This window comes from Vipera ursinii (assembly GCF_947247035.1).
Source record: "Vipera ursinii genome assembly, chromosome: 3".
Lineage (NCBI taxonomy): Eukaryota > Metazoa > Chordata > Lepidosauria > Squamata > Viperidae > Vipera > Vipera ursinii.
This window is the reverse complement of record NC_139516.1, coordinates 46,658,234-46,681,094: the sequence shown is the minus strand read 5'-3', so window position 1 is coordinate 46,681,094 and position 22,861 is coordinate 46,658,234. Positions and strand designations below refer to the sequence as shown.

At 37.7% G+C, this 22,861-nt stretch overlaps 1 protein-coding gene and 1 long non-coding RNA gene across 2 annotated transcripts in view; one reads left to right on the top strand and one right to left on the bottom strand.

Moving 5' to 3' along the window:
- LOC310638640 (chitotriosidase-1-like) lies at nucleotides 1-21,053 on the bottom strand. The gene is made up of 11 exons (XM_083359869.1): nucleotides 21,014-21,053; nucleotides 13,339-13,368; nucleotides 10,758-10,959; nucleotides 10,048-10,104; nucleotides 9,235-9,400; nucleotides 8,296-8,420; nucleotides 6,825-6,915; nucleotides 4,365-4,547; nucleotides 3,741-3,857; nucleotides 2,638-2,782; nucleotides 1-357 (listed from the first exon to the last, which is right to left on the bottom strand). Exons 1-10 carry the CDS (start codon nucleotides 21,036-21,038, stop codon nucleotides 2,642-2,644), a joined length of 1,137 nt encoding a protein of 378 aa, XP_083215995.1. The 5' UTR covers nucleotides 21,039-21,053; the 3' UTR covers nucleotides 1-357; nucleotides 2,638-2,641.
- LOC310638646 overlaps nucleotides 8,543-22,861 on the top strand; it is a 302,713-nt gene continuing 288,394 nt past the window's right edge. The window contains exon 1 of the long non-coding RNA XR_014492145.1: nucleotides 8,543-8,629. This is a non-coding gene — a long non-coding RNA (uncharacterized lncRNA). The remainder of the gene's footprint in view (nucleotides 8,630-22,861) is intronic.

The window sequence follows — 22,861 nt, the reverse complement described above, 5'->3', positions numbered from 1 at the left end:
TATGCATTTATTAAAGGTTAGAGAAATGTGTTCATGAATACATTGGAAAAAATGGATAGTTTAATTTAGAGACAATACATTGCTATTTGTAGAATGTGATTATCTTTGGGATTGGTGAGGATCAGTGCTTAAATTAAAATAGTTGCAACATCTATACGGATTGTCAAGCATTAGCCTTACTGGACCCAGCATATGGAAATGGTACTTGTTGGATCCAATTACTTATAGTCTAATATATAATTCATTAGTTAATATGCTATAGTTCCCTTTAGACTCATAAAAGTGAAAAGCTGTTTGCTGCTGGTGAAGCAGTTGGTATTCATCTTCAGAAATGTTGCTGAAACTGAAAGAGAAAACCTGCCAAAAGAATAACATTAGTTTAGCAATATTTCAAGCTACACAGTCTCTCTCAACTTTATTTCTAGCCCTCCCCTAAACCTCTGGGTAGCTTACAGCCTATGAAATACTTTCTTTGTTGCTGCCCCTCTTCAGTAGTGTGTCTCTCCCCCCCCAATAAATATGGTGTTCTGGAAGACCCTTAAGACCTGACTCCATTTGTATGGAGTCAGATCTTCATGTTTTCAATTATTATGGGTTGTTTTTAGTTTGGGTGGTTTTGTTGTCATGGTTTCAAAAATTTTAATTGTATATTCTGTTGTTTAACTGTGTATTCTGCCCAATCACTCCTCTGTTGGAGGGGTCATCATAACAACGATTATAATTGTTATTAATAACAAAGTATATTTATTAACAACTGAATTCCAAAATTCAATGGTGTGACAAAAAAGATATATCTTGGCTTTACCTGTAAAAGCAAGCTAAGTGGGATCCATTCTTGACTGGGGCACGGGGGGGGGGGGCTAAATGTTCCATGGATTTGGGGCTGCAAATCTTAGTTTATATCTGTCTTGTTGAAAGGACAAGAATATTCTGCAAACTCTAATTCAGTGTGGCATTTAGAAATGTAGGCCTGGCAATACGCCATCACAAATTAGTTGTGGGGAGGAATCATAATAAATATAAGGATATTCCTTTTTTTAAAAAGAAACTTATTCCATCCATGTATTATGTGGAGAAAAAATAAATTCACTCCCTCTTCCCAGCATAGAGTTGCCTCCACTTAATTGCACTGTAAGAAGTGTTTTCTATGTCTCACTGTAGAATATTTTTCTGAAGGAAAATTTGCTTTATCTTGCCATTAACTTCCATGTAGTATAATACTAGTATTGTTCAGTTTATTCATTGTGCCTTAGGAGGGCAAATAACATTTAATAGTTGTTCTAAACTTGTTTTTATGATTAAGTCCAACAAATGGATTAAGGATATAATGTACCTGCCTGGACATATAATAAGATTAAATGGGAAGGGGATTTTTTTCCAGCACTCTGGAGATTGTTTTTGGAGAGAGATAATTGTAAAAATAAAAGAAAATATCTTCTTATTCAAGAAATGTTTCTATGGGCCTGGATCATTTCATTGGTTCCCAAAGACTATTCCATGTGGTTAAATCTGATTTACTACAAAGGGGGCAAAAAAGGGAAAATAACCGTAAAATCTTTTACAAAATAGTATGGTTAAGTGACATTTTAGGAATATTTATGTTCTCCAAAAGTATACTATATTTATCTAAAAAGAAAATCAAAACTGGAGGACATAGTAGAACCGTAACATATCATATTATTCCTCCTACGGTAGCAATTCCTTTGAAATGAAATAAGATTCTTTAAAATCAAATTTTGCTCTAGAATCTTTTCTATTCAGTATAGGTTACACAGCTGGCAACCTTTTCTTGCCTGCTCATGCTGCACTGACAAATATTGCATGGAAGACTTCCAACGTCCCTTCCAACTCTGTTGCTCTTAAAATGAATAATCTCTCAACAGAACATGCAATCAGTGTATTTTATACTGTTGCCTTTTGTGCTTATTGTGCCCATGGGGACAAAGATCCTGAGTGGAAAGGGAAAAGGTTTTCTATGTTTCCCCCTCCCAGCACCACGTCTACTCAGAGAAATAAGGAGGCTATGCCTCTTCGCTTTCCAAAATAACATAAGTTCCCCTCCCATCCCTTTGCGAGGTAAAGCAGATTTTTTCCTTGTGGACTCCTTATCAAGGAGGAGTTACTTGCCGCCATGAGACCAAGTGCCTCGTTAAGGTTTATCATGGCCAATTTGCAGAAGTTTAGTGAATTAAACGCAAGTCTCACTTTTGAATAAACATTGTTTAGAACTTCCTCTGAATATCTTCACTAGGGGAGAGCAAAACCTTACAAACTCAACACATGTCTGTGATGTTGACAATGTAACCCAAAAGATTTTTTTCTAATACTAGATTTTAGAGTCATTCAATAAAGCTTTTTTTTTGGAACCATATCAGAGGGCAAGATGGCAAATACTAGTAAGTTTTACTATTTCAGATGGCTATAGATGTTTGTACTGGGAAAAATGTGATATAAGATCTTGAGCATTATGGTAAAGAAAAGGCTTTCCCTTTTACAGAAGTGTTGAAACTTTTCATATCTTGACATTGCTATATAATGGGAAATACCAGTAGAATGAGGATGTTGGGTAAATGCTTGGTTCCTTTTGACCTTGGGATTAAAATATGACTTCAAGAAAAAAAAACCACCAAATATTACCCAATTAATTTGTGGAACTCATCTGCTTTTTCAGAGTGTGAATAAGTGGGTATCTTCCTTCTTTGCAAAAGGAGCCACTGAAGTCATCTAGGTCTAAGGTCCACACCATACCACCTCCCAGGTTTTCTTTTTTCAAATATTGGACCTAAATGAAACAGAAAATAGGAATTCAAAGGCTTGAACTCAAATAGAAATCATATTGCTCAATAGTTTCAGCTGCCATGATTTGCCATGGTTTGTGGATGGTGCTGGGCCTGGCAATAGGAACTTATCTAGGGCACCAAATTGTAGGGGGTGCAAAAATTGAAAAGACTGCTGAAATATTAGTATAAAATCTGGTAATCCTTCCTTGGTGCTTTAAAACTTTTCCTTTCTACCCTTTTTGAAAACACCCATAAATTGGTTGAGCAGTAATGAATAGCACACTAGCCAGACATTGCAAGGCATGAGAAAGAAATTATTACTATAGCTATAGACTTCGGGAAACTACTATTCATAATGCAAGACCAAAGTTAGATAGGAAGGTACTGACCGAGCAAGTTGTGTATCAACTAATCAAAGTTATACTCATGGACTAGTACACTACAGTAGTGCACTCATGTACTCATGTACTAGTGTAAAATATAATTTTACAAAATGGTTCCCCTATGGCTACAATGGGTTTTGATGTATTTAGAATTATTTACTGAGATTCAGGGTAAATATAGTGAAAATGTCCCCCCTTCCCCCAAAAGGGGAAAAATTATCCAGGCTGAAAATTGTAAGTGTGAAACTCAAAACCTAGAAGGAAAAAAGAAACAAGAGGGTGGCTTTTTATTCTGGGGTATCAGAATATGACTTTGCCTAGAGCACCAAAATGTCTCAAGCCAGCCTGCATGGTTACAGGGTTATATGTCTGAGGAAAATATGATTAACCATAGGTTTCCGCTGATATACACTTAGTGAAAACCAGGACTATTGTAATTTCTACAAAAATGCCTTTCACGTATAAAGAACCATTAACCAGTCTATGTTGTTACCATCTTGTGATTTATGAACAGAAAGGTTGCTGAGCTATGCTAGAAGAATACATAAGCATTTAAATTAAAATATACCATCCTTACCTTATTAGTAATGCTGCTGACATCATCGTATCCTACCCATTGGTTTCCTTTGAAGGAATAGGGAACCTTCTGATCTTCAATCACTTTCGTGGTAGCACCATTTCTAAACTCACAGATCTGAAACAGAGTACATACTTGACTTGAGACAGATGCATTTTGGCTTGGCAAAGAAGTATGAATAACTCAGGATATTCCAAGAATGCATCTTTAGCACTTGGCCAAAGTTTTCATTAGAAAGTTTTCAGACAAATTGTAGGAGACAAGGAACAACAAATGACTCCCTGTTTTCATCCCTTGTATCTATTAAGATTAGGTTTGCAATGGAAAACAGAATAGTAAGACAAGAAGGCAATATCCTTGCAATCCCACAATAAGGAAGTTGTAATCTAGGACTGAACACCCAAGATGCTTCATTCTGGAGATATGTTCTGGGAGCAGTGAATATACAGATCGATTCACCTACTGTATACCAACCTGTATACTTGTAAATGTACGATTTAAAAATATCAATACATCTCTGCAGTATCTACCAAAGGGGATCAAACATGAGCAAGTGCTGGGCTTTTTGGAATTTATCCTTGTTTGGAAAAGTGAAGGGGTCATAACTATATATCTTTTCCTTACCTCATAATAAGCCAAAAATCCTCTCTCTTTTGTGTAAATACCAGCTGTGCCAGGCCCTGAAGTTGGTGCCTTCACTCCATTCTGTGAAGTAGAAAGGGTGAAGGTTCGTCCATAGGCGGGAATTCCCAGAATGATCTTTTTAGGTGGTGCTCCCTTGCTCTTCCAGTACTTCACAGCATTGTCCTTTGGTGAAATAAATGAATAAGCAAGACTTCAATCCATTTTGTCTGGTTTTGCGGCTAAACCCTTTTATTATTCAGTTATGCTGCAATCCTAACATAAGTATATCGGTGAAGTTACTGTCACATATACCAAGGAAAACGGTTCTATTTTAAGACATTCAGACTGGCAATTTTTCTTCCCAACAAAATAGCCTTTCACTTCATACTGAGGAAAAGTTTATTCCTTTCAGATGGGTGAGGAACTCCCTCGTCTTCCACGTTTTGAGCTGCAGTTAAACTTGTATCAATCAGTATTGCCAACTGTGAAGAAACTATAGTTCAGAAATATTTGGAATTTTACCAATAACATATTGTATTGATTAGAGGATCTTATGAATTTATGCAGCAGCTTTGTAAGGAATGCAAGGAAGATTATAGAAAGGAACTAATGAGTAAAACTCTATTGTCACTCAAACATTTTGGATGTCGTTCACTATTTATACCCATGAAGTATCTGGAATAGGCAGGAAACAAACTGAATTGTAGGAAAAAGTTAACATATTGACATTGTAATATCCTATCTCCATCTATAAATGCTTGATATAGATACTAGAAAAATAATAAAGGTATTTCAAAATTATATTTCATCCATATTTTCACTGGATGTTGTATAGGCAAAGAACAAATAGTTTAACAGGTAGATAATATTCTAAGGTGGCATAAGATTAAAAAAACCTTTTATATTACTTGAAACTTGTGTTTTCCTATCTGAATTACATAGTTAGAATTTTTCTTTTTACAAAAATAATCTGTTTTTGTAAGGAATAGTGTATGTTCCTTTATTGCCTACAGAATAATCTAGATATTTTTAATTGTAACAGATATGATTAATGAATAACATTCAATATTTTGGATTCATGCATACAAATAAATCTAACGTAGCTTAGCACATTTTAAAAATAATTAGGAAGTTATTTGGAATGACTGAACTAGACTCCTTACTGCAGAGACTTTCTCCTCATCCAAACTTGAAAAAAGGGGAAGGGGCAGACTGAATGAATTTCAGAGAGGTATGACATATAACCCTATAACCATGCAGGCTGGCTTGAGACATTTTGGTGCTCTAGGCAAAGTCATATTCTGATACCCCAGAATAAAGAGCCACCCTCTTGTTTCTTTTTTCCTTCTAGGTTTTGAGTTTCACACTTACAATTTTCAGCCTGGATAATTTCTCCCCTCTTTTGGGGAGGGGGGGGGAACATTTTCACTATATTTACCCTGAATCTCAGTAAATAATTTTAAATACATGACGTCCTAAGTACTTCTTCATAATCATTTTTGAATGGTGCACAATCCTAGGAAGCTTCAGTGCACTCAGTTTAAATAACTAGCATATTAGATTTATACAGTGATCTTTCTAATACATCTTTTCTGCTAGTATTAGTAATCATTGCTCATACCTTATTATTTATTTATTTATTTATTTTATTGTGAAATGTATTTGTCGCTTATCTTGTATCCATCTTGTAACCAACGTCTTTGTGCGGCTTACAACATAAAACATTAAAATCATCCATTACAAAATAATACAACAGATAAGTCATTGACTCAAGGTGCCAACAGAGGGAGCCAGACACACAGGGAGTGGAGGAGGTGGGATTAGGTTTTAATTAGTCAACCACCTCCAGTATGAAGCTCCCCTGTTGGGTCCCCAAGCCATCTGTCAGAGCCAGGTCTTAAGGCTCTTATGAAAAGTCAGCGGGGTGGGAGCCAAAGTCACTTCAGAGGATAGAATGTAGGAGCCACAGCAAAGAAGGCTCTTCTCCAGATCCAATCAGCTGAAATTCCTTGGCTGACGGGATCACAGCATGCCTTCTCTGCTGGTGCAGGTGGGGCAGGCCAGTCCCCATGAATGCTTTAGCAGCATTCATGCCCACTTAGAAGTTCGCAAACATCCTGGCAAAATCAGTTAGCTTAACTCTTAAAAAAGAAATACAATGATAATTATTTTAAAAAGCAGGTCTCACAGATCTTTTTACTAGCAGTTTTAAGGAGCTAGTAATGACTGAGAGTCACTCTTTAGAGAACCAAGTTATAATTTTTCAGGTGCACAACATGAATATTTTAAAAGGGAAAGTGTTGAATAAAATATTTTAAAGCAGCATGCTGATTCTCAATCTCTGTTTGCTAAATTGTTTTCTGAATGTAACAAGTGTTAAATAGGTAATTACTTTTGATGATTTCTCTAAATCTAAATGTAAAGATTCTCTATGGGATAAAAATAGTGTATATCACATACAGTATCAGGGAATAGGGGGCTGACATGTCCTGTGACTCCATCTGAGGCTCCATGAAAATCATATGTCATGAGGTTGATAAAGTCCAGAGATCTATGAGGAAAGTAAGAAAATTTATATTATGTGAATTACATCTTTAATATCATACAGGTAGACCTCAACGTAAGACCACAATTGAGCCCAAAATTTCTGTTGTTAAGTGAGGCATTTGTTCACTGACTTTTGCCCCATTTTACAACTTTTCTTGCCATAGTTGTTAAGTGAATCACTGCAGTTGGTAAGTTAGTAACACAGTTGTTAATTGGGCTTCCCCATTGACTTTGCTTGTCAGAAGGTCGGAAAAGGTGATCACATGACCCTGGGACACAGCAATGGTTAATAATAATAATAATAATAATAATAATAATAATAATAATAATAATAATAATAATAATAATAATAATAATAATAATAATAATAATTTAATTTCTATACCGCCCTTCTCCTGAAGGACTCAGGGTGGTGTACAGGGCAAACACAATAAAAATACAATGTACAAAAGTTAAAAAAGGATTAAATAATACAGCCCAATTCCAATAAAAATTAATACAATTAATATTAAAATACCCCAACCCATCAGACCAGGCCGGTTTGTTCAAATAAGTATGTTTTTTGGTCACGTCGGAAGGAGTGAAGGTCGGGAGCCATCCGGAGCTCAACCGGTAAACGGTTCCAAAGGTCTGGCGTGCCCACAGAGAACACCCTCCCCCTGTGGGTCGCCAGTCGACACTCTTTGACCGATGGCACCCTAAGGAGGCCCTCTCTGTGGGAGCGCACTGGACGAAGGGAAGTTGATGCCGGCAGCAGGTGCTCCCATAAGTAATCCGGACCCATGCCATTTAGGGCTTTATAGGTCATTACCAGCACCTTAAATCTTACCCGGAGGGCAACCGGAAGCCAATGCAGCTCGCAGAGTAGAGGTGTTACATGGGAGTATCGGGAAACCCCCACTACCACTCACACGGCTGCATTCTGCACCAGCTGAAGCCTCCGAGTAGTCCTCAAGGACAGCCCCATGTAGAGAGCATTGCAGTAGTCCAAACAGGAGGTCACGAGCGCATGAGTGACTGTACGCAAGGCATCTCGGTCCAGATAGGGCCGCAACTGGCGCACCAGGCGAACCTGGGCGAAGGCCCCCCTAGTCACAGTATGAACCAGTTGCCAAGCATCTGAATTTTGTTCACATGATCATTGGTTGCTGCAAAAGTCGTAACTACGAAAAATGATCGTAAGTCACATTTTTCAGTGCTGTTGTAACTTTGAACGGTCACTGAACAAACTGCAGGACTACCTGTAATTTGAATGATTCCACAAAGCATGATATTTTACAACTAAGGAATAAGAACTTGTTAACTTACAATGTTGGAGCCAATTAATTTAAATGTGAGCATGCTTGCCATTTTAGTTAATAATTTTTCCAGCATATATACTCACTCTGAGATCTTGTCCACTTCATAAGCATTGTCAATAGTCTGCTTCCCAGCAGCAACGGCAGCACTAAGCAAGAGTCTTTTCTTTCCTGTCCTCTGGGCTTCGGCTGTAAATTCTTTCATCATTTCCTAAGATAAGCAGATAACAGCATTAGTTTTACCCCTGTCATTTAAAAAAATAAAAAATAAAATATAAATTAAAAATGTAGGTAACTCAAAAAGAAGCAGGTGATTGAATGAGTGGATAGTGATACCAATTCAGTCACTTTTGTGTCCAAAGTAACTGCAAATCCAGGATACTTCTTGTTTGAGTTCTATTTTTATTAAAGAGTTTTTTAGTTATCTATTACATATCGCTTTTGAGCCAGATTGATGTAATGGTTAAGGCATGGGCTAGAAAACAGGAGCCATAGAGTTTTAGTCCTGTTTTAGACACAAAGCCAGCTGATTTACCTTGGGCTAATCATTCTCTTTCTCAGACCTTGGAAGGAGGCAAAGGCAAACCATTTTGCCTTTTGCAAAGGCAAAACCTTTGCAAAGAAAACTGCAAGAAGTCCAAGAAATCTCCGAGAATCACACACAATTGAACAGAAGGGGGGAAAAAATCCGTATTGCTTACCTGCTGTGTTTATTAACAGATTTACATTTGAGCATTTGATGTGTACCATCCCATTGTGGGGGTCTTAGCTTTAGATAAAAAATAGGTATCCCTATATTACATTTTGGAATCTAGTAACTGTGTATGCAAGTCTGTTAAGACTTGGTTCTAGTAATACAGTAATTATTAAATAGCATTCATTCTATACAACTTTTGGGATATTCCCTGATGTTTTGATTCACTAACACTACCATACATAGAATTCGCTAGTATAAAATTACATTGCAGCAAGAAACTTTTTATTTGCTGTTTGCATTTTTTCATCAACTTAAAATTTTGCAGTACCTGAACTAACAAGGTGAAACGTTGTTTATCCTCTGCAGGGCTGCCTCTGGCACCAGGATATTCCCAGTCTAGATCTAAGCCATCAAAGCCATGGTTTGGGAGGAATGAAACCGCAGAAGAAATAAATATCTGGCGATTGGGAGCAGTAGCTACCATTGCAGAGAATCTACCAAAGAAGATATGAGGACATCAAACAAACAGGATACCAATTGACTTTGTCATGTACATATATCATATGTGTTCCTATCCAATATCAGTACCCATGCTATAGAATATGGTGTACACCTTCCATAGAAATGAACTTTTTATGTTAATTTACAGAGGGGGAAGACATAGTTAATACCTTTTTTTTTTTTAAAAAAAAGGTTCTATGTTTTTTGACTTGAAAAGATACTTGGACCCAAATAACGTATTTCCAGTCAAATCTTCCTTCAGCCTGATTCTATTTTTCCCCCCAATTTTAGTTGCAAATAATATTTGATGTTTTTAAACAGGTTTTGAAACATGAATATTATATTACTACATGATTAAGTATGTACAGTAGCTAGTTTTATGCACATTTGCTGACTTTCCTTATTACAGTTTCATTCATTCATTCATCTTGTGCAGTCATTGTTACTATTAGCAGTATTGTAGGAAATAATCACAAAGCAATGTACAACAATAAAAATAATTGCAAAGTAGGACCCTCAAAGAGGGCCACAGAAAAAGCATCCCAAGAATTAGTCCTGTGTTTTGGCAGTTGCCACCTAGTATTTTTCATCATAACATAATGAATACAGTCCCCTCCATAGATATCTCTGAGGTTCTTACTTTGGACTACCAAATGTCCATCCACCGATGGCTAAAAGTGTATTCAATCCTGGATTCCTAAATGAGAAAAAAAATTGGTTAGTAGAGCTACTAGTTTATCTTGCATACTGTATGTGTTTTTCAGGCTTAGAAAAATTCATTGGGCCTGATCCAGGTTGGTGCTTTACAATGTATGCAAAATGAACTTTTTGCCATTTTTCCAAGCTGCACCAGTTTATTATACAAAAGGAATTAAAAAACTTTTGTTTTCTAGTGTAGTCCTAGGGGTTGGAAGAGAATAAGGACAGAACTGCATTCTTTACTGAAAACTTTCAAGGGATTGTAATCATTTTGAGCAAGCACATTGCCTACAATTGCACTGTTCCTTATTCTTACTAATCTACTTTACTAGTGATTTTTTTAAAAAAAGATGCTTATATATTGCTATTGCTAAGCACATTGGTTTGTGCTTAAATTGTAAGCCGCCCAGAGTCTTCGGAGAAGAGTGGGATATAAATGGGATTAAAATAAAAATAAATAAAAAAAATATATGGGTACTATTATATTATGTCAAGTGATTGCCTTGATTACATTTCTGCTTCAGCTTCTATAAAGTTCCCTGTGTAAATTTTTTATATACCTACTTCCTTCTACTACATATAATGCAAAATCCCAGTTCCAGGAATTTCTGGAAAGACCCCTTACACCAACACTCCCCACTTGCTCCATACATTTTTTTAAGGTTATTGAAATCCTTGTAGAGCTGTTCATCATTCCACTCTGCCGTCGTGATCTTATTGTCTTTCATTCCCGCAAATGCGTAAATGAGATGAGTGCACAGTTTGGGATCAATGTCTTTAGGCAAGAATTTCCCTCTATCTTGCCTGTACTGAGCCCAGTTGGTGAAATAGCAAATCAGTTTGAAAGCAGAACCTGTGGAAATGAGATTGTATATGAAAGACATCTTGGTCTGTTCAGTTAATCACTCCTCCCAAGAAAATAAGACATTTTTGTTGGCTTATCTGTTTAATGACTTACTCCTAAACTAGCAAAATCCAGATATACTGAATTGCAGTTCCCTAAAATCCCAACCATCATGGTCAGTTGTAAGAAAAATAATCCAACCTATCTGGAAGAAACCAAATTAAGACGTGTTAGTTTTGTATCTTTATTATCATGAACAGTGACCAAAATTAAATCCACATTTAAGACAGGACAAAAATAAATATAATAGAACATTAAAGGTACCCAACCCCTAAAATAAACAGAGCTAATTTGCTAGCTTACTAAAACTATTTAGCAAATTATTCAACTACTTAAACTTTAATGCAGTAGTAACTAGTACTGGAAGTTACTTAAGGGATAATTAGCAAAATAGATATAAATAATATAAATTATTATTAATAATAATACACCGCCCTGAGTCCTTCGGGAGAAGGGCGGTATACAAATAAAATTAATAATAATTAATAATGAATGAATCTTATTTCTCACTATCTGTTATTTAAACTGTAAAATTATAAAATGATAATTTGAAAATAGTACTCAAAAATTTTATAAGGTTCTAAACCAGACATTTCAAACACAAGGCCCGGGGGCTAGATCCAGCCCGCGAAGTGGTTTCATGTGGCCCACGAAGCCATCCTGGAAACAGTGAGGGAACGGCCCCCACTGCCTTGGCCCTGGCCCAGAGACCCCAGAGACCCCCAGATCTGTCCCACTCCTGCCCAGGCCCCCATAGGCACCCTTGATGCGAATGATGTAGAGCTGGCCACGCCCACCCAGTAGGCCATATGCACTCTAGCCACGCCCACCCAGTAGGCCACACCCACCCTGGCCATACCCACCTGGCCCCCTGAGGGCAACCGCAATGCTGATGCAGCCCTCAGTGAAATTGAGTTTGACACCCCTGTTCTAAACATAGTGAATTAGTAATGGGAATAAAGCAGAATATGGACACTCTCCTGGAGTTCCTTTCTGAAGGGTCCACTAAAAGGGGAAGAATAAAATCATCATCTATTTCACTGTGACTACTTCTTTAAAAAGGCACAGTTAAATTTTTAAAACAATTTGAATAAAAAAGACAACACAGAGACATGGGGCAATCGTTCACTGGCATTGGGTACAGCATCATCAGGGTCCTATTTACTTTTTCTATTACTTAATTTTAACACTTCTTGCATAAATTTTGGGGGTGTATTGATTGAATAACAATATCATTAAGTAGCAATATAACATCATAAAGCAGTATAAAGCATTTACATATTTTAAGATTATTTATCCAAAGCATTGATTAAAATGCACACATGCATGCATATATAACATTCATAAAAAGACCTGGATAATGAAAATATGAGTATTTAGGAATGTCTATAAAATATATTGTTGAAAGAAAAATCATCAGATCCAGTCCAAGCCAGGAGGAATTAAAATAGAGGCTAAGATGCTGAAAATAAAATGGAGGCTGGCAGTTTGGAAAAAAGGTTGAATGATGAGCAGAACCACCAGTAGCATGTGGTTCTGGGACAGTTGACCATATGGGGTTGGGATAGGTGGGCATTTATACATTCTTTGCTCCAGGGGGTTGTGCAATGAGGTAGGCTTTTATGTCTTTTGTTACTCTGAAGAGGGTACATAGGATTAATCCTATTACTTTCTAAAGGTCATGCCCTGCTTTTAGTTTTTGGCTGGGGTATGTAAATTCTTAATCCTATCACTGTGGAGCTGAAGGCATTTTGCTTATGAATGGTTTGCCTCAGCTTTTCTGAAAGGATTTTCAAATTGCATTTCTGCCTTAAGAAAGGGAGACTGGGGTCTCTCTCTGCCTAAGATTTTTCCCATTTCTTTGGGGAAATATAATATTCTGCCTTTGTTTAACATCCACCAAATATTTAATTCTCTAGGAGGGTGGGTGTATGCTGACGTTCTACAATATCAGGATTGGCTACCATGAAGAATGCCAACACAGAGAAACATAAACGACACAAATAGCAGAACTTCTAATACTGTAAATCACTTTCTAATGAAGTTGAACTATGCAAAGTATGTCACAACCCATCTCACAAAAGTGACTATCTGGCATAAACAATTACTTGTCACTTGTTGTCCTTATATTGCTGCAATGGTTGGTGAATGTCTAAATCTAACTTCTCATGCTTCTAGGGCCCATGAAAGATATCACCAACCTTCATGCGCTTTCCATTGTTGATTTCATTACGGAATATTTTATCAGAGCCCAATAAATGGAGCCTTAATCTTTCCTGTTTTCTTATGATTCATTAGGAAATAAGATGGTACTATATGATTACTTACTGCAGTGAAGAAACAGCAAGACAGCTAAACCTAGAATAAAAGGAAAATAGAAGACAAATGAGCTAATATAGCCTCTTTGCATTTAAGATACTGGTGCATAATATGATCAATATTTGCTATCATTGCTTTTTTATATTTCACTTTGAGTGTGCCAGAAAACTCCTTTTATCTCCTTTGATGAGGTACAGGCAACTATATGTTGGCTTTGCAAGGTAGCCTGTAGATTAAAAAAACGTATTTCTTTAAGAATAGTGTGGGTATCCCCTTCATGGATTACTGCCTTGTCGTGGCGAAGGGGCTTGCGTAATTCAATGAAGCTATGAGCTATGCCGTGCAGGGCCACCCAAGACGGACAGGTCATAGCAGAGAGTTCTGACAAAACGTGATCCACTGGAGAAGGAAATGGCAACCCACTCCAGTATCTTTGCCATGAAAACCCTATGGACAGTACCAAAAGGCAAAACGATATGACGCTGGAAGATAAGCCCCTCAGGTCGGAAGGCGTCCAATATGCTACTGGGGAAGAGCAGAGGGCTAGTACTAGTAGCGCCAGAAAGAATGAAGCGACTGGGCCAAAGCCGAAAGGACGCTCAGCTGTGGATGTGTCTGGTGGTGAAAGGAAAGTCCGATGCTGTAAAGATTTTTTCTCCATAGGAACCTGGAATGTAAGATCCATGAATCAAGGAAAACTGGACGTGGTCAAACAAGAGATGACAAGACTGAACATTGACATCTTAGGTATCAGCGAACTAAAATGGACAGGAATGGGTGAATTTAATTCAGATGACCATCAGGTATACTACTGTGGGCAAGAATCCTTCAGAAGAAATGGAGTAGCCTTCATAGTCAATAAAAGAGTAGGAAAAGCAATACTGGGATACAATCCTCAAAATGACAGAATGATCTCAGTTCGAATCCAAGGCAAACCATTCAATATCACAGTAGTCCAAGTCTATGCCCCAACCACCAGTGCTGAAGAGGATGAAATTGACCAGTTCTATGAAGCACTACAGCACCTTATAGAACTAACACCAAAAAATGATGTTCTTATCATCATGGGGGATTGGAATGCTAAAGTAGGAAGCCAAAAGATAACTGGAATAACAGGCAAGTTTGGCCTTGGAGTGCAAAATGAAGCAGGGCACAGGCTGATAGAATTCTGTCAAGAGAATACGATGGTCATAACAAACACTCTTTTCCAACAACCCAAGAGACGGCTCTACACATGGACATCACCAGATGGTCAACACAGAAATCAGATTGACTATATGCTCTGCAGCCAAAGATGGAGAAGCTCTATACAGTCAGTAAAAACAAGACCAGGAGCTGACTGTGGCTCAGACCATGAGCTTCTCCTTGCAAAGTTTAGGCTTAAACTGAAGAAAGTAGGGAAAAGCACTAGGCCAGTCAGGTATGAATTAAATCATATCCCTGTTGAATATACAGTAGAGGTGACAAATAGATTTAAGGAATTAGATCTGATAGACAGAGTGCCTGAAGAACTATGGACAGAGGTTCGTGACATTGTACAACAGGTAGCAACCAAAACCATCCCAAAGAAAAAGAAATGCAAGAAAGCAAAATGGCTGTCTGAGGAAGCTTTGCAAATAGCTGAGGAAAGGAGGGAAGCGAAAGGCAAGGGAGAAAAAGAAAGATACACCCAATTGAATGCAGAATTCCAGAGAATAGCTAGAAGAGATAAGAATGCCTTCTTAAATGAACAGTGCAAAGAAATAGAAGAAAACAATAGAATAGGGAGGACCAGAGATCTTTTCAAGAAAATTGGAGAAATGAAGGGAACATTTAATGCAAAAATGGGCATGATAAAGGACCAAAATGGCAGGGACCTAACAGAGGCAGAAGAGATTAAGAAGAGGTGGCAAAATTACACAGAAGAACTATACAAGAATGAGCTTAACGTCCCTGATAATCACAATGAGGTGGTCACTGACCTCGAGCCAGACATCCTAGAATGTGAAGTGAAGTGGGCCTTAGAAAAGCTGAGCAACAACAAAGCTAGTGGAGGTGACAGTATTCCAGCTGAGCTATTCAAAATCTTAAAAGACAATGCAGTAAAAGTGCTACACTCAATTTGCCAGCAAATTTGGAAAACTCAACAGTGGCCACAGGATTGGAAAAGATCAGTTTACATTCCAATTCCTAAGAAAGGCAGTGCCAAAGAATGTTCAAACTATCGCACCATTGCACTCATTTCTCATGCTAGTAAAGTCATGCTTAAAATCCTACAAGCTAGACTTCAGCAGTATGTGGATCGAGAACTACCAGAAGTGCAGGCAGGATTTCGAAGAGGCAGAGGAACTAGAGATCAAATTGCCAACATACGCTGGATCATGGAGAAAGCTAGGGAGTTCCAGAAAAACATCTACTTCTGCTTCATTGACTATGCTAAAGCCTTTGATTGTGTGGATCATAACAAACTGTGGCAAGTTCTTAAAGAGATGGGAGTACCAGACCATCTTATTTGTCTCTTGAGAAACCTATATGCGGGTCAAGAAGCAACAGTGAGAACTGGACACGGAACCACTGATTGGTTCAAAATTGGGAAAGGAGTCCGGCAAGGCTGTATACTGTCGCCCTGCCTATTTAACTTATATGCAGAGCACATCATGAGAAAGGCAGGGCTAGATGAATCAAAAGTTGGAATTAAGATTGCCGGAAGAAATATCAACAACCTAAGATACGCAGATGATACCACTCTAATGGCAGAAAGTGAAGAAGAACTAAAGAGCCTCTTGTTGCAGGTGAAGAAGGAGAGTGCAAAACTTGGGTTGAAACTTAACATTAAGAAAACCAAGATCATGGCATCTGGCCCTCTCAATTCCTGGCAAATAGATGGGGAAGAAATGGAGGTAGTGACAGATTTTATTTTCCTGGGCTCCAAGATCACTGCAGATGGGGACTGTAGCCAAGAAATTAAAAGACGCTTGCTCCTGGGGAGGAAAGCCATGGCAAATCTAGACAGCACACTAAAAAGCAGAGACATCACCCTGTCAACAAAAGTGCGTATAGTCAAGGCTATGGTCTTTCCAGTTGCAATGTATGGTAGTGAAAGTTGGACCATAAGAAAGGCTGAGCGCCAAAGAATTGAGGCCTTTGAACTGTGGTGCTGGAGAAGACTCCTGCGAGTCCCTTGGACTGCAAGGCGATCAAACCAGTCAGTCCTAGAGGAGATCAATCCTGACTGCTCTTTAGAAGGCCAGATCCTGAAGCTAAAACTCAAGTACTTTGGCCACCTAATGAGAAGGAAGGACTCCCTGGAGAAGAGCCTAATGCTGGGGAAGATCGAGGGCAATAGAAGAAGGGGACGACAGAGAATGAGGTGGCTGGATGGAGTCACTGAAGCAGTAGGCGTGAGCTTAAATGGACTCCAGAAGATGGTAGAGGACAGGAAGGCCTGGAGGAATGTTGTCCATAGGGTCGCGATGGGTCGGACACGACTTCGCAGCTAACAACAACAACAACAAGTGTGGGTATGTTTGATGAAAATTGTGGCATCCTGGCCAAGATGTGTCAAAACTGAATTAAACTTACATTAGCAGTGAGTGGTATCTGTGACACAGGTATGAGTAAAGCTGGTAATTTAGTTCTCTCTCCCTCTCCCCCCCTCTTTCTCTCTCTCTCTCTCTCTCTCACACACACAGAAACACAAACACACAAATAATGAAGTTAGAGAGCATGAATAATGAAGTTAGAGAACACTTTTCATACAATGAAAAGTATTGAGAACAAATGCAAACCCCATAGGAAGTATTGGTTTGTTAAACATGTGTAGGAAGGTAGAATTCTAACAGAAAGAGTACATCAAGCATCAGTAAGTAAAATTATGAAGTGCAGTGTCCTTTTGTGCCAAGTAGGGGGTGTACATACTAGATTTTTCCTCTTCAGCAGGTTGCTGAGAAATGTATGAAAGCAAACAGGAAACTTTACCATGCGTTATTAATACAGTGAATGCATATAGGTGTGAATTATAGAACTTTTCCTATGAAAATGAAGTTGAAGACTTGGTTGGTTGCTGAATGCAACAAGTGTAACAATGCAACAAGTGTACAATATATAGAAGTAAAGCATGTAAGAAAGTAAATGGAGTACTTAGTGAATGCTTCAATAATAAAATACATTGTAAGACAAGATTGTATGATGTCTTCTGGGTTCTTTAATATATTTATAGGGACGCAGTGGCTCAGTGGGTTAAGACGCTGAGCTTGTCGATCAGAAGGTCGGCAGTTTGGCGGGTCAAATCCCGAGTGCCATGTAACAGAGTGAGCGCCTGTTACTCGTCCCAGCTTCTGCCAACCTAGCAGTTTGAAAGCACATAAAAATGCAAGTAGAAAAATAGGGACCACTCCGGTGGGAAGGTAACAGGGTTCCGTGCGCCTTTGGCGTCTAGTCATGCCGGCCACATGACCACGGAGACGTCCTCGGACAAGCGCTGGCTCTTCGGCTTTGAAATGGAGATAAGCACTGGCCCCTAGAGTCGGAAACGACTAGCATGCATGTGCGGGGGAACCTTTACCTTTATCTTTTTAATATATTTATGTCTGAGGAATCATTGGAGGACTGTTAGAAATGCATTAGCCTGGGATGGAAATGTATGTCTTTTATATGCAGACAATTCTGTGATTGCAAACCTGCATGATTTGTGGCACATGTCAGATAATTAGTTTAAGACAATGAGGCATAAGAATCTGAAATGAAATGTACTGATAACCCAAGTTCATAGGAAAAATCAATTAACTTTTGCAATCTATTCATGTCAGAAATTTAGAGCAAATAAATGAATTGGTGTGTCACACTGAAATCTTTACTAAGATGGAGAAATGAATGGATTCATTTTAAAATGTGCAGCTGCTAGTTCCATTACTGTAGTAGGTAATGTGTGGTCTCTTATGTGGAATGTTTGTTGAAAGAAATGAAAATGGCTGTGTATGCAAAATGCTTCTACTTGCATAGCAAGTGAGAGTTGAGTATGTCAGAAGAGAAATTATTGGAAGTGTGACTTGGGTATGTCAAGAAAAACATAAAAATTGAATGCAGGGTGAATGGGTTACTTTCAGAAGGGTACATTCTTAACCTCTGCATGCCAGTTCTGATCCTCTAATCTATTTTGCTTATCCAGAATCTTTCATTTAAAGGGATTTCTGGGAAGAAGTGGTGAACTGAAAATAACTCCACATTTAGATGACCACAACAAAATGAAGAGCAAGTAGACTAGCTCTTTGCAGTCTCTCTTTGGACAAGGAGAGGACTTGAGATCATTCACAAGTGCTCCTGGCAGTTGCTTCTTGTGATGAGACCTCAAGACAGAAGTCTCCAGGTTTATTGCTCTGTGAGATGAGGGAATAAGCATCTTGCTGAAGGTGTTGTCAGAGCCTTCAAAAGGACAATGGATTTGCATATTTCCTTTTCTAACCAGTTTCAGAAATTGTTTGTTAACTGCTTTTCAGCTATTTCAATTGATAAGGTTTACAGTACTATGTGAGTTTATTTCAATCTTTAGCAAAATAAGTTTTAAGTACAACTTTAAAAACTTTTTAAAAATACATTTTGGAATGCACAACAAAAGGGTGATCAGAATTTGGATTTTGGAAAGTTATAAACAGAGTGTCTAAACAGATTTGAAATAATATTTTAAAATTATAAGAATTTTTCCCATGGAAAATGGTTTCATTTTTGAATTATTAATTTATTTGCTGCCCATCTTGCAGTTCAAGGTGATTCTTTTTAAAGAATTCTCTTTTTTAAAAAAATGATAAGATTAGACTTTGAAGGTTGGACACTAGAGGAAATCAAAAGGAAGTAAAGATTACAATTACAGAACACATAAAGTTGACTTACTAATGTAGAACAAAGCAAAATTTTTTAACATTGGACATATTGAAGGATATTTTTGAACCATGGACCCAGAAATTAACTTTAAGAGTGTCTGCCTCTATATATAAACTGGCTTCAAAATGTTATACAAAGAGAAACAAGTTTTACCTGGCAAAATTCAGACTGATCCGAAAGTGGGTTTTAAAATGACAGGCTGTGCCGCTTCTTGAATTATATAGAAAAAAATGCTAGACTGGACATAGAAAAGAAACTAGCTGATGTCTTAATAGTTAAAAAAGTATATATAAATAACAGATTAAGAGAGTGACCTGGATAATTTTCCTATACTGAATTTACAAAAAACCTGTTAAAGAAATTTGTGGGAAGGGACAGAGAAAAAAATAAAAAGAAATCAAGTTCTAAAATATTCTTTGAAAGGACTAAAGATTAAGATTGTTAAAGGAAGGAATATAAAGTTGGTTTGATTGATCAAGGCTAAAATAGATATGTTCTTACATCTAGTAAACTTTAATTGACTGTTGGTGATCAATACTTAACAAGGCTTTAAGGATTTGTTTATAGATAAGAGATGAGATATGGGGAAAAGAGATCATTAGTGGCATTTTAAGAGAAGGTGATAAGTTACTAAAATTGTTAATATATATTTATTTATACTTTATAATTGTTTGCACATCCCGTCATATTGGGATGAAGGGAGAAGACATTTCTTTATATGCTTCTTTTTTCTTTACTTTTTATTTTTCTATTTATTTTTTTATTCTTTTTTAGTTTGCTTTAGTGTTTATCTTTTTAATTGAAACTTTAAATACATATACTGTATCTCCAACATAGAATAAGGGCAGTAACCAATCTCCATCACAGCTATTGAAAACCTAAATTCCTTAATGCCATCCATGCAAACCTGAATGAGGATCTGATTATCTATCTGGATAGAGCCGAACAAGATCAAAGAAGTGAGAACTACATAGATTTTCCTTGAATGCTAGTCTGGGATAAATACAGAATTCTGAAAACTCTTACAGGAATTTCTCAGCCTTCCTTGTAGTGAGCTAATAAAGACAGAATGTCTTCGAATGCTTTTTCCCAGATTCCTTTCCACCCAAGCAAAATTGCTTTTGGCAAAATAAACTGTCAACTGACTATTTCTTCATGTCTTTCTTCTATTCCTTTCCTAATTTCCCTACAATCTCTCATATTGATGTATAGACCTCCCAAAGTGCACTGATTGTACCAAAGATCCTACGGTAGAATCCTATGGCTCCTGCATCAGGAAAGTGAAGAAGTAGCAAAAATAGTTTTGGTGCCCATATTTTTATAGTCTATGGATCCTTGGATGCTTCACCGTTAGAAGCTTGCAAGACAGCGTTGGGCCGATTGGCCTGCCTAGAACAAATCAGACAGGCTATGCCACTTCCATTGGTAATTGTGAAACCCAGCCCAGACATATTGGAGATTTTTTCTACTTGAAAATTGCATTGAAACAAACCTACAAGTTACAACATAAATAAGGGAAAGACTTTGAAAAGGCCATTTGTATTCTACTTTAGTTCCCTGTTTAAAGATACTGAGATACCGAAGTCATATGCCACTATACTTTTTCCACTATTCCATTAATAGAAACAGATTTGAAAGCACAAACCTGTTAAAATGTGGCCTTTGTAATAGAAATATCTATTTAGAGTAAATTAATGTATCTTTCTATGAATTTTATATACAAAAAGTATACTGCATAGTTGCACAGAAGCATAAATAAGTGAAGAATGAAATTTTGTAAACCACACAGCACAAACATTCAACATTCAAACATTGAATATAAGATTACCAGTCCAGACAATTGCTCGACCCATTCTGAGTGCAGATGTCCAGTCCTCTATTTGCAAAGAAGTAGATCGTTGAGTTTACCTATGTACTGTGTATATACCAGCTTAACGCCAACAGAGTACGGATGATGTTGCAACAGCATTTCCTGGCAGTCCTCTTGTCATTAATGTTGCAATAAAATGACAATCACAATGAGAAAGCAACTTCATGAGATGCTCTAGCATTGATCTGGATACACAACAGTTTTGGTGCTAAAAAAAAGATCAGAGAACTGAAGAATGAATGTTCCTGATTCTCAGTAAATAAAGGAAAATTGAGGAAAAATAGAAATCCGAGACAAATTCAAAATCTGTAATCAATTTCTATTCTGACTAGAAATGAATATCTTAAAGAGCTTTGAAGAGCTTTTAAAGCCAGTTTGCTGGCCTTGCTGTTAGCAGAACTGAAAACATTTGTAAAAACCTTTTTGGATTGTTTTGCTGTCATCTGACAGATTTCTATCAGCTGCTTAGTATATCCAAATCATAAAGATGTTGACTTATAGTGAATTCAGGGCTTATGTATGGATGTATAATACACACATTCAACTAATATTGATAAGTTCTTGTGATCAGCAAAGTTCTTGTGATCAACACTCATGAGGGTTGCTTTTCTTTGGCTACCAATTAGGCTGAAAAACATAACCCTCATTTAGAAGTCACAAAACATGGGCTTTCCCTCACTGCTGAGTCAAAGAGCTGAAATCAGAAAAATATAGTAACATTAATTGATTGTCCTCAACTAGTTTCTGTTATGCTTCTAAAGCTTGTGTTTTGCCTCACTGCCAGAAGGAGGAATTCTGGTGCAGCAGCATGTGCAAAAGCTGTTGAACCAAGTTCTAGGTTAAACCCTTTGGTGTTACTACCTGGCTCCTTTTTCCATGTTGCTTCTGGTAATAAACCATCTGCCAAACACAACACTGATGTGTTTGGTGGAGAGTTCTGACAGATGCCTGGAATCTGTGGATCTGTTAAAAACCATCTGTTAAAAGCAGGTACTGGTCTTTAGGCAAGCAATGCAGGTGGGGCTTGTCTAGTAAACAGGAGATTGCTGCTGCTTTACTAGGTAGCCCTCCATCTCTTTTCAGATAAACAGAAGTTTACCTGTAAAGAGATGGAGGGCTACCTAGTAAAGCTGATCCACAGGTTGGTGAAGGCTGCCCAGTAAAGCAAGAGTTTTTCTGCTTCACTGTACAACTTCAAATGACTTGTTAGGCAGTGCAGGTGCCTGGTAAATTAGCAAGTTCATTTCCTATCATGAAGATCAGATGTCATGTTTATAGACAATCCACAGAGTAGCGAAAGCTACTCAGGAAAGGAGGAAAGTCTCTTTATTTCTCACTTCCCCCATCCTACAGATGGTATGCAAGGTGGCAGAGGCTTCCCAACTTCTGTTATCCAGAATGGCACTGGTAAAGCTTCTCAGAGTCAAAAAAGGGAGGTGCTATGCTTATACCAGCATAAAGAGACATTAGATGCTGAGCTGATTGTAGCTACCTCCCCTCAGGTTCCTTGACTTAAAAAAAAAAGATAAAGGTTTCCCCTGTCCAGTCATGACTGACTCTTGGGTGGTGGTGGTACTCACCTCCATATTTCCAAAGATGCTTCTGAGGTCATGTGACCAGCATCACTATACACTGAGGTGCATGGAATGCTGTTACCTTCACAGTGATATCTATTTATCTACTTGCATTTGCATACTTTCAAACCACTAAGTTGACTTTAATACCAATCAAACAGTTGCAAGAGCACTCCAGACTGTCCCTATGGCAAAAATTACAGTGGTATGTTACTTACTTAGGGTGGATAAT